Genomic DNA, 12,015 nt, shown 5'->3' with positions numbered 1-12,015 from the left:
GCTCCTTCGTAATGAGAACGTTTATTTTGGCTCATGGTGCTGGTCCAAGGTCAAGGGGCCACGGTGGTGATGGCCTTCTTTCTGGCAGAGTCCCGAGGTAGTGCAGGCATCACATAGTGAGGGACTGAGCACACACATGCGTGTCTCCCTTTTGTAAATTGTCCAGGATTCACGTGGGCTCCACCCTGTTGACCTCATCCCATCCTTGTCTCTTTAACAAACCCCACCTCTAAACACCACAGTCATATCACTTTACCCTCTTCATGCCTCCTAATAGGGTTAAAATTCTGCTGTAAACCCATAGGGGCACTCTAACCAATAGTGCTCCCGTGCTTCTGCTGGTGAGCCACCCACAGGGAATGTGTGCAGACTTTCTTCTACATAAGCTCACGCTGCTCTGCAAGGTCTGCAAGGCATGGGTAGCTGTGTCCCTTTAGTGTTGGTCTCAGCCATGCTGCATTGTCCCCACCTAAATGCTGCCAGTGCCTGTCCTCAGGGCACCCTGTTTCTGTCTGCATTTTGTTGGGTGCCTCTCACTCCAGCAGGCCGAGGGCATTGTGCCCCTGGGTCCCTAAGACTTGGTATGCACCATCACAAGACTTTCCTTAGGGCCGGCCACCCTTAGACCCCTTGTGACATCTCAGAGGTCTGCCACAGTCCCCAGGAGCCTTGAATCTCTTGCTGTATTTGGGGCAGGCAAGCAGATCTTGAGTGAGCAATGAAAGCAAGGTGTCACTCTCATGTAGTGTGTATTACTTTGGAGATTTCCTTTGAACTAATCTTCTCCTCTCTTTCACAGTGCATTGGTCATTGCTGCAGTGTTTGACCGAGATGTGAATTGCAGAAGAGCAGCCTCTGTAAGTTCCCTTGTTGGATGTGCTCCTCCCCTGCCTGGAGGTGGGGGCCTGACTGTGGCCCCATCAGCTCCATGACACACAGCACATATTCCCTGGTGTGCACAGAGACAGCAAGAAGAACCCTAAGAGAGCTTCCATGAGCAGGGTCCCCTGGGTAGACTCGGCAGTTCATTTGCCTTGGTATTCCTGGGGAGTGCAGTCGGTTCAACACCCCCACCCCAAGCAGCCAAGAGGGAAGACTGCAGCCAGCTGTGGTGTGTGTCATTGAATAAACACAGGCAATCAGGCCACTGCCTGATGACCAGACTTAGCTTGGGCTGCCTGAGTCCTACAGAGGAGAAGAAAGTGATCCTATGACTCTTCTTGTACTGGGATGGCAAGACAAGTTCAGGGATGGTGGAATAGGTCCAGGGATAGTGGGATAGGTCATCTCCAGAGACTTTGAGCCTCTGGAGGAGCTGCTACTGAGCTGTGGTCAGCTCACCTGGCCATATTTGGGTGGCCCTCACTGGGCAGGCCGTTATACAACTGTCAGCAGGATTTGTGTTTAGAGTTCAGATGCCCAGGGCTCCTAGTGCACTCAACCTTATTGCAGTAGATTTGGACTGAGGGAACTTGAGTAGCTCTGGTCACCTGGAAGGTACTGGCTGGAGCTTCCTGCTGCACACAAATGATGGCTTCTTTCCATGTGTTCTGTGGATGGCTGGGTGGAGGGGCCACACCCTGGCCTCAGGGTAGGTGTACGGAAAGCTCAAAGAGTCAGAAGGCATCTCAGAGCTGAGAAACAGGATTGTTACCCTGCTCTGTATACTGGCTTGGGTAGGCTGAGAAGTCCCTTCTTACTATTAGTTTGTTAAGAAATTTAATTTTTCTTATATTTTAAATCACATCACAGGTTTTGAATTTTGAGATGATCATGTAATCATGCCCCTTGTTCTGTTAATGTGGTGTACCATATGGTTGGTTTTCAGATATTAAATCCATCTTGCATTCTTGGGCTGATTCCCACTTGTGGTGTAGAATCCCTTTTTTTGTGTGGATTGTTTGTCAGTGTTCTTAGAAGTAGAATTTGAGTCTATTTATAAGTGGTACTGGCCAGTAGTTGTCTGTTTTTTCCTTTCTTTTTCTTTTTTGGTAGTACTGAGGTTTGAATTCAGGGCCTCACACTTGCTAAACAGACTCTACTGTTCAAATCATGCCACCATCCCTTTCTCGCTTTAGTTATTTTTAAGTTGGGTTTTGTTTTTTTGTCCAGGGCTGGCCTTGGACTGTGGTCCTCCTTCCTGAGCCTTCTTCTGTGGCTGGAATCACAGGCTTCTGTCCCAGCATGCCCAACTGATTGATTGAGATGAGGTCTAGCTAACTTTTTGCTCCATCTGGCCTTGAACTGCATTCCCCTTATCTCCGCCTCCCTAGTAGTTGGGGTTACAGGCATGAACTACCATGTCTGGCCTCTGTTTTCTCTATGTTCACCAAGGCCCCATCACGACCCTCCTTTCCATCACCTTCATTCCTGTCTTTTCCATCATGCATCACAAGGCTGTTTGCCTTGGGCTGTTGTGCGGCTTTGCACGCTCAGGCCGGTGTACTGACTGCTGCTTTGGCCCCAGGCTTGATATAGGCGCAGCTCCATTGGTGCCCGGGAGTAAGGGCCTGCAGTGGGGGCTCTGAACCCCGTCTGTGTCACTGACTATTCCTGAGATCTCTGCTGAGAGGTCACACAGGTGGAGATGGTAGCTGAGGTTTGTCTGGCTCAGAACGCCTGCAGTCCTAGAAGAGAAACTAAGGCACTTCTGTCCTCCTACTGTGTTCTTTGTTTTCTGTAGCAGAGAAACTAAGGCACTTCTGTCCTCCTACTGTGTTCTTTGTTTTCTGTAGCATTAGTAGGAAGATAATCATTCCTTGGGAGGGCTTCAAGATTTTGCCCTGATAATTTATTTACTCAACAGGTAGTAACTGTAAGACTGAGATATAATAAAGTTTCATGTTAAATCTGTACTTAAAAAGTTAACTTTTATGTTTTCTATAAGCTAAGACATTTTTATGGGAAGCAGTAAGAAAATGTGGTATCTATACACAATGGAATTTTATGCAGCCATGAAGAAGAACGAAATGTTATCATTCGCTGGTAAATGGATGGAATTGGAGAACATCATTCTGAGTGAGGTTAGCCTGGCTCAAAAGACCAAAAATCGTATGTTCTCCCTCATATGTGGACATTAGATCAAGGGCAAACACAACAAGGGGATTGGACTATGAGCACATGATAAAAGCGAGAGCACACAAGGGAGGGGTGAGGATAGGTAAGACACCTAAAAAACTAGCTAGCATTTGTTGCCCTTAACGCAGAGAAACTAAAGCAGATACCTTAAAGCAACTGAGGCCAATAGGAAAAGGGGACCAGGAACTAGAGAAAAGGTTAGATCAAAAAGAATTAACCTAGAAGGTAACACCCACACACAGGAAATCAATGTGAGTCAATGCCCTGTATAGCTATCCTTATCTCAACCAGCAAAACCCCTTGTTCCTTCCTATTATTGCTTATACTCTCTCTACAACAAAATTAGAGATAAGGGCAAAATAGTTTCTGCTGGGTATTGAGGGGGGGAGCGGGAGGGGGTGGAGTGGGTGGTAAGGGAGGGGGTGGGGGCAGGGGGGAGAAATGAACCAAGCCTTGTATGCACATATGAATAATAAAAGAAAAATGAAAAAAAAAAAAAAAAAAAAAAGTTAACTTTTATGTTTTCTATAAGCTAAGACATTTTTATGGGAAGCAGTAATAAAATCAAAGCCCTTACGGCTTCATACACTGTAGGAATAAGGTGAAATAGACCAGTATAAACCATTTTTTTTCTTTCTTCAAGCTAAAAGTAAAACCTTTTTAAACTGGCAGGAAATTTTTCATGTTCTGGACTGGAGGTATGCCTCGGTAGTACAGTGCTTGTCTAACTGTCAGGAGGCCTCGAGCTCAAACCCCAGTATCTCAAAAACAAAACAAAAAGCCCTCCCCAAAACACACTCAAAAACCCAAAAACAAACAAACAAACAAAACCTTCAGATTCCATCCAAGCTCAGCTCTGCTTATTTAGAATTAGGATTAAAGCATCTGCAGAACTAAATGACCGAAAGGTGAAGATCACTTGAAGGCAGAAGGGTTGACTGCCTAGTATTCAGGAGCAGTCTTCAGGTAGACTGCTCAGCCTTCTGCTGGGTGCTTTGCTCACATTTCACTCTGTGTTCGTCTATCAAGGTTGGATGTTCTCAGGACACCAGGCCTCTGCTTGTACCTGAGAGATGTCAGCAGGAAAGGGTCCTGAGTTTGCCATCTCTTCCCTGGTCTTCCTCTCCAGCTGCTCATTGTTGGCACTGTCCCCTTCCTGTGGGCACCAGCAGTGCTTGGCAGCCATGATGTTTTTTAGGTAATAGTCATAGCAGAGGCCACTGAGCTATAATTTGTGATCCTCACTGTAGCCCCTTAAGGCATGAGGCAGTGGGTTCATAGGTGAGTCTGTCATTTGTTGTTGACCTTTAGCTCAGGCAAAAAAGGCCCCAGTGTGCTAATATCCGGAAAAGGATTCTCCTCGGCTGAGAACGGTGGGCTGTGAGATGGGGCCACTCGGTTCTTGTGAGAGGTTCAGAACAAGAAATGGAGAGGACACAGGGAGAGGCCCCTTCACCAACAGTCATGAAACTAAGGTGCTGAAGCCTCAGTTTAACCAAAAGTTTGCATCCAGCATTTAATTTGATTTTTAGTGCCTAAATTCTTGTAGTAGTGTTTTTCTGCTTTTTATTTTGAGATAATTGAGATTCACATGAAATTATAAGAAATAACACAGTGAGCTCATGTACCAGTTCCACTCTCCCATGGTGAAGTATTGCCAAACTACTGTGTAATGTCACAGACTGGAAGTGGATCCTTACAAAACCACTGGTGTTATCCCAGGCTCCTTGTCCTGTGAGTGTATAGTTCTGTGTGGCTCCATCATACACACATCTTTGGATCCCCCATGGTCAAGGTGCATGGTGGTACATCACCACAGGAGTCCTTGCATTGTCCTTTAGCTAGGGCCACCTCTGTCCTGACTTGCTGTCATTTCAAGAGTTATTTATTTAGATGGAATCCACAATGAGTGAGCTTTTAGGACAGGCAGTTTCACTGAGCACAGGTCTGTGGAAACTCATCTGTCTGTTGTGTTGGGGGTTAGTGGCTATTGCTCTCACTTGGGTCTGTGTCCTGGCCACGCCATTGTTCAGCCACACATCTGTGAGAGGAAATCTGGGTGCTGCTTGATTGGGCCTATGAAGAACTGAGCTACTGTGAACATTCCTGAACTGGTTCTTGTGAGTGTAGTTTCTCTTTCTCTGTGGAAAATGCCAAAAGCACAGGTGCTGGATCCTTTCCTAATAATCTGCCAGCTGTTTCCCAGAGCAGCTGCACTGCAGCACATTCCTATTTATGTGCGTGGTCCTGACTCTTCCTGTCCTTGCACCATGGGGCATGGCACTGTGCTAGTCCTGCTGCTGAGTAGTGGTGGTGCTTGTGTGTCTCTGATGATCTCAAACCTCTCTGGGTGCTTATTTGCCATCTGCATGACCTCAGGTCATATGTGCATTCCAATCTTGGTTTAATTGGATTTTTTTTTTTGTTGGCACTGGGATTTGAATTCAGGGCCTCATGCTTTCTAGGTAGGCACTCTTACTGCTTGAGCCACTCTGCCGCCCTGATTGGATTGTTTTCAATGTTGACTTTTTCTTTTTTTTTTTTTTTTGGCAGTGCTAGGGTTTGAATTCAGGGTCTTATGCTTGCTAGACAGGTGCTCTACTATTTGAGCCACTCTGCCAGCCCTTTTTTTTGTGTTGGGTATTTTTGAGATAGAAGCTCAAGAATTGTTTGCCCAAGCTGGCCTCAGAAAAGTGATCCTCCTGGTCTCTGCCTCCTGAGTAGCTAGGGATTATAGGTGTGAAGCACTGGCACCTGGCTTCATTGTTAATTTGAGAGCTCAGTGGATACTCATCCTTTATCGGATGTTTGGCTTGCAAATCCTCCTTTCAGTCTGGGGCTTCTCTCATCCTTCCAGCAGCCTCTGCACAGAGAGGGTTGTTAGCTCCATCCTTTCCTTCCTGTGTTTGGGGAGACACTTGCAGTGTCAAGGCCAGGAACCTCCTGGCCTTGGATCCCAACAGTCTTCGGCTGTGTTTTCTGTCTGTGCCTTCACAACGTGGTGGTTGCTGTCCATGTCCTTCATGCCCGGGTAAGGTGCTCCGAATCCCCCAACCTCTTCTTTTTCTGTTTTTACTGTTTTAGTCCTGTGCTTTCAATGTAAATCTTATTTTTTACTTTTTAGATGATATCCCTGGAATGGTAAATATGTTCTTAAAATGTTACAGTGTTTATTAATTGACATTGTATCTCTTTTGCATTACTTCTTAGTTGTTTTTGTTTCTTTCTTTAATGAGTTGATTGTAAAAATAACAAAATGATAAGCAGCAGAAAGGGTCTTGCTCCCCCGGTTTTCAAGTTTTGTGAGGGCCAACCTGGCAAGACTATTTCTCTTGTTTCTGCCCCAGCCACAAGGCCTTGCCCTGGAGACACCTCTGATCCTCAGAGTTCTCTGGAACTCTGTATGCAGACACTGGAGTTCTGTGCCTCCATTCATTTTCTTTCTGCCTACCTGTGGGTGCTTCAGGAGGCCCCTGGCCTGTGATGGAGTGTTTTCCCAGCTGGGAGTGTTTCTTCTGGCCCCTGACTTATGCCCCTTACCCTCCTGTGTGCCTGCTCTTGCCTGTGCCTCCTGCCAGTAGTCCATGTGGCATGCATTGATAAGGTACAGCTCTGCTCCAGCTTCTTGTCTACATGTGTTTTCAGTCTTTGTTGGTGAACTCAGTCCTGGATGTTTTGAGGAGAGTCTGAAGCCCTGTTAGGTGATAATCAGGAAGTGAGGAGTCATTGTCACCTTGCCCAGACAAACTGTCCTGTGTAGTGCCACAATTGTGTAGGACAGAATGGGAGGTGGGAAAGGAGCCCCTAGGAAGGAGGAGACATCATGGAGGGTTCACCTGGAAGAACTCAGTTGTGTTTAAGCTCAAATGGGACCTTTCAGTCTCAGCTCTGTGCCTGGCGTGCTGGACCCTTGTGGCTCAGAGAGCTGGCTGGAGCCAGAGGCTGAGGTTGGGGGCCTCCACACCCGCTCCAAGATGTCTCTGATGGTCGGAGCTGAGTTGTAAAGTTCCCCAGGAGGGGTGTTGCTAGTGTTGGCTTTCATTCAGGCAGCCTTTTGGCTCTCTCCATTTTGTACTCTGGGGCTTTCATGTGGTCTCTTGTGTGAAGCTGTGTTCCTGGTGAAAGGCCATTTTCAGGATGTGTCTGATTTTATAAATTGAATTCTTAAATTGTGGTTTTGAAGAGCACCAGGACATAAAAACAGTGACAAACCACCCTTGGGGCCATGTTCAGCCAACAATGAGGACTTTTATTTAAAAAATAAAGCCATGGGTCATTTACACTGCACTGTGTTTGTTTTGAATTTATCTTCTGATGCTTAGCAGAAGCAAACTTCACTCACCTGCTTTGTTTGTTCTTTCTGCTCCTCAGGCTGCCTTCCAGGAGAATGTGGGGAGACAGGTATGGCAACTTTATAAATCTTCATTCCTAAGACTTTCTGTAAGTTTGAGGTGGGATTCTTGAAAGCTGTGACTTACTTTGTATTTTGCATTGTTGGATGTGGTAAAGAATGCAGCTCAGAGCAAGCTAATAAACACATCAGCTTCTGGCCCCATACTCCCATCATGTGACCAGAGAGTACTGACACCTGTGAGCTTCATGGCAGATACGTGTGTGAGAGTGTTGTATGGGTGACCTACATGGATACTGACACTCATAAACCTTTCAGGAGATGGTGTGTATGGATCAGGATTTACTTTCAGGAACTTGCCTCACTCACTGCTGAGCGGTGCATGTGCATGGGATGCTGAGTGTACTGTAGGGGTGAGCAGATCCTTGGAGACTGGGCAGAGCACAAGCCATTTCTGTTTGTCCCGTGCACTCCTCATAGGAAGGGACTGGCTGTGGCCAGAACACAACTCTCTGGAAGGGGTCTGCTGTCTCTAGAGCACTCCTCATTGGAAGGGGTTGTCTGTGGCCAGATGCCCTGCCCTGGTTGAGCTACTTGCTCAGTGGTATTTGCTTGCTAAGTTCTCACACAGAGTTGTGGATTTCAAAGATCAGGTACCAGGAATCACCCAGTGAAGGTGGAAAGGTATTGAGGAGCATCCTGAAGGTGGGTGTGTGGAAGGGCTACTTTTGCTGGCTAGACCAACCAGCCCTGGCTCAGAACCACACCCCGTTAACACTGGCCCTTAATGGTGGTGACAGTGGCTTCTCCTCTCTGTGCCTGAAGCCAGCTGAAGGCAGACATTAGGGAGCAGGAAGATAGCCACTGTTAGATCCCAAGTGTTCTAGTTAGGGCCTGAACCTATAGCTGTTGTGGACTCCAGATGGGGTGATGGATCCTCCTACATTCTTAGACTAATTGTCTTTTATTTGTAGCTTGAGAACTCAGCCCCTGTTTTTGACAGTGTTTCCATGATCTTATGTAGCTTTTCGTACACAGAAATTCAGCCTTGAATCCTAGAAATTCAGCCTCAAATCCTAGGTTTAGTTCATACAGAAATTCAGGCTTGAATCCTACATTTAGTCCTTTATGTGTGGGTTGCCCTGGAGCTGGTCATATGTATGTTGTAGGTGACAGGACAGCTAGAGAAGGTGACTGCTTGATGTGCACCATCCCTGGAGCATTCTGGGTGTGCAGAGGGAAGTTTGGGAGGCTGACAGCTTGTTTGGTGGATTCTTCCTGTGCAAGGCAGGGGGTGTGGTACATGGGGTACTGGTGGTTGGTGCCTGGTGCTTGTCAGACCTGTGCCACAGAGCAGAAGTCCCATAAGCTCCTGGGATTAGGCTGGTGCTGAGAGTGCTGCATCAGAGGAGGGGCCCCTGTGGCAACAGCTGCAGGGCCTTCTACATCTGACTAAGGCTTTGTACATTCATGTTTTCTTAGCACATTATTATTTTTCAGATATTTTTGTCAGAGGGTGGGCTCGTAGTCACATGCAGACTTTGGGGCCCTCTGTTTTGCAGTCTTGGGGGCCTTGAACCTGCCTGTCCTTGATGCTCCTGGGTTGGCCATCAGCCCCTGCGGCCAGTTGCCCCACTGTCTTGTGCATTCATTCTCATGGAAGTGTGTGGTGCTTGGGCTTGGTCCAGGTCTAACAGGCCAGGCGGATCCCACCCCAACCTGTTCTGGAGCCAGGGCTTCTCTGGGGTCTTTGTGTCTGGAGAGGGGGACAGGAAGAGGGTCTTAAGAACAGTTGCTTCAACACTGTTGAAACCTGATTTTTTTTTTTTAAAGAAAGAACTTTTACAGCATTTTGAAGTTGAAAAATTTTGAGTTTGAAAAATAATTTGAATTAAGTGGTTTGGATCATTTTAGAACAGTTTCTGGCTTGGGTGGACTGGTGAGCACTGATGCTGGCTGGATTCCCCTGTGAGCTATGTCCACTGTGCGACCTCAGGGTACTTGCTGGCCCTGTTTCCACGTGCAGATGTGTGTATGCGGCTAGTGACTTGAGGTGCCTCTTCTCAATCAGATTGTTTCTCATTTTTGTTTTTTCTCCAACTTCACTTTTTATCAGGGCACTTTCCCCCATGGAATCGATATTTTGACTGCAGCTGACTATTTTGCTGTAGGTAACATATCCAACTGTTTCCTGGTTATAAGGTAAGTTTTAATGTGAGTCACACAAATGTGTTTTTCCCTTTGACTTAGATGTCAGTTTGGCTCCTGCCACTTTCTTTCTCCATCTTAGAAGTTCCACTGACTGTGAATATAATTTATGTGTGAAAAGTTAAAAATGGAAACTAAGAACTGTTACTGAACATTTTTCACACCAATTGCATAATTCATGGTGTGCTCCAGTAGAAGGCATCTCACACAGTTAGTTGTCCACAGCTAACTGACCAAACTGGCACTTTGTCTTCGCTGTTCCACACAGGGCTGGAGAGAAGCAAAACTGTGCATATCCTCTTCTGTGACAACTTTCCCAAAAGATGTCGCAAGTGTATTGGTTTCTCAAAATTAAATCTGGGATCAGAAGTGACTGTTACTTTTCCTGTTTCGATAAAAACGAGTTTCAAAGTTGAAGTTATCTCTAGGTTGCTTATCCAATGATCAGGAAAGGGTACTTGGGAAACCATGTCAAGAAATAAATATTTCACGTCCTAACTGAAGTTTTCAGAAGTCAAATCAATTCTTTTTTACTTGTATGATCTAAGAGCTGGGGAAATTACTTCACTTGCCTTAGTCAAGCCATCACAATACTAATGTGAAAAGGATGTGTCTTCTGAAGTGATTCATTTGCCTTAAATTAGGAAAAGAAACATGCCCAGTATATTTTAAAAACATTGCTGACCATTTTATATCCTCAGGATAGAGTCCCTAACAGCCTGGTTGTGCAGACCACACCAAAGTGACATTTCTCTATAACTGGCATTGACAGATTTATTAAATCCCAGGAGAGCTGCGTCCACATGCTACACCCCTGTCTCCCAGCTTTTTGTGCTCTTTTCCGCCCATCAATTCTTTCCCATATTCAGTGCTGTTCCAGGTGGGGAGTTGGCCCTGTTTCCCCGTTTCTTGGGCAAAATAACAGGCAGTTAAGTTTGGCTGTGGCATAGTTTGCTGGTCACTAAGGTTTCCACACCAACCTGGAATGTACACGTAATTCACTGTGTGCATTCTGTAAAAACATCTGGTGAAATGTGACCTGGTTCTAGTGTGTTCTTTCTCCGGCATACCCTTGCAATGCTCAGACCAGGTACCATCTGTGAGGACAGCCCAGGAACAGGCTCTGTGCCACACTCCACACTACAGGGCACCCAGCCAGGGCCTCGACTCCCAGACCAGTGTCTTGCTGTCAGGCTGGGCTGAGGGTTGAGAGCAGCAGCAGTGTGCACACTCACAGAGGGTTCTGAGCCAAGACAGCCAGGTGTGAGGTCTGAGCCCAGCAGGGATGGTTGAGTGAGGATCTTAGGACTGTCCTAATGTCCCAATGTGTGGTGGTCAGGGCTGCATTCTGGTAAACAGAAATGGGGGCAGGGGCCTGGAGGCCGGCCCACTGGAGCAAGGGTATTGTCAGGATCAGGGCTGAGATGGACAATGAGTGGGATGAGTGAAACGAAGGAGGGAGAAGGTGTCTGGTTGGTACTGGGGAAGGTGGGCACGCTGCTCTGCCTGTGCTGAATTTGAAGGGCTCGTGGCTGCCTTTACCGGGGACAAGATCCAGGCTGATGTAGATGAGGCTCCTGTGGACCAGAATCAAAACTGATCGCAGTCATCTTATTGCTGTGTTGTTGCACTCACCTTTGTTGAGTGTGTTGGAGGCTGTGCATATGTGCAGCATGTGTGTTTTGATAAATTTTGACATGTACAAGTCTACATGTTACATTGGTGAAGACAATGGAATGCCTGTGTGCCCCATGCCCACCAGGCCCTGGCCTGCTGCCTTTGTGACAGGATGCAGTCCCAGTATATATTACCAAGTTGCACCGTCTGCTGGCGCTTATCCTGGCTTCTCTTAGGTGTGTCCACATGTGTGGGTACTTCACTCCTTCACTGCACAGGTGTTCCCTTGTGAGGGTACATGGCCTTCGTGTCCACTCACCTGTTGAGGGACATCTGGTTGTTTTGGGTTTGGGGCCATTGCAGGTGAAGCTGTAGTAGGCATCCTGGTATATGTCTGCCTTTGGACATATGTGATTGTTTTTCTGGGATAAGTGTCTAGGAGTGAGCATCTGGATCATAATCTTTCATGATAGCTAAAGGATTCCCAACATGAGGCACCATTTCATGTTCCCACAGCAGAGGGTTCTGGCGTCTGTCTTTCCAGCGTGGGTGTAGTCAGTCTCTGGTGTCTGTGTATCCACAATGTGGTATGGTCAGTCTTCAACTTTATTATGTTATTGGGCAGCTCATTAGCTTGGGATTTCCTAATGACTGATGGCTGAACATCTCATGGGCTTATTCAACAGTTTTTTGTCCACTTGTCTGTTGGGTTGTTGTTTTCTTTTTGGGTATTGAGAGTTCTTCGTGTATTCTGGAACAGT

General features: G+C 46.7%; 1 protein-coding gene across 1 annotated transcript in view; it reads left to right on the top strand.

Moving 5' to 3' along the window:
• The window catches only part of Tbcd (tubulin folding cofactor D), a 147,113-nt gene that overhangs the window by 91,300 nt on the left and 43,798 nt on the right, over window positions 1-12,015 (top strand). Inside the window, exons 15-17 of the mRNA XM_074044806.1 lie at window positions 800-857; window positions 7,450-7,479; window positions 9,546-9,631. Of these exons, the coding sequence (XP_073900907.1) occupies window positions 800-857; window positions 7,450-7,479; window positions 9,546-9,631 (174 nt within the window). The remainder of the gene's footprint in view (window positions 1-799; window positions 858-7,449; window positions 7,480-9,545; window positions 9,632-12,015) is intronic.

This window comes from Castor canadensis, chromosome 11 (genome assembly GCF_047511655.1).
Source record: "Castor canadensis chromosome 11, mCasCan1.hap1v2, whole genome shotgun sequence".
Lineage (NCBI taxonomy): Eukaryota > Metazoa > Chordata > Mammalia > Rodentia > Castoridae > Castor > Castor canadensis.
Note: the sequence above shows the minus strand (reverse complement) of the source record. Positions and strands in the feature narration are given on the sequence as shown.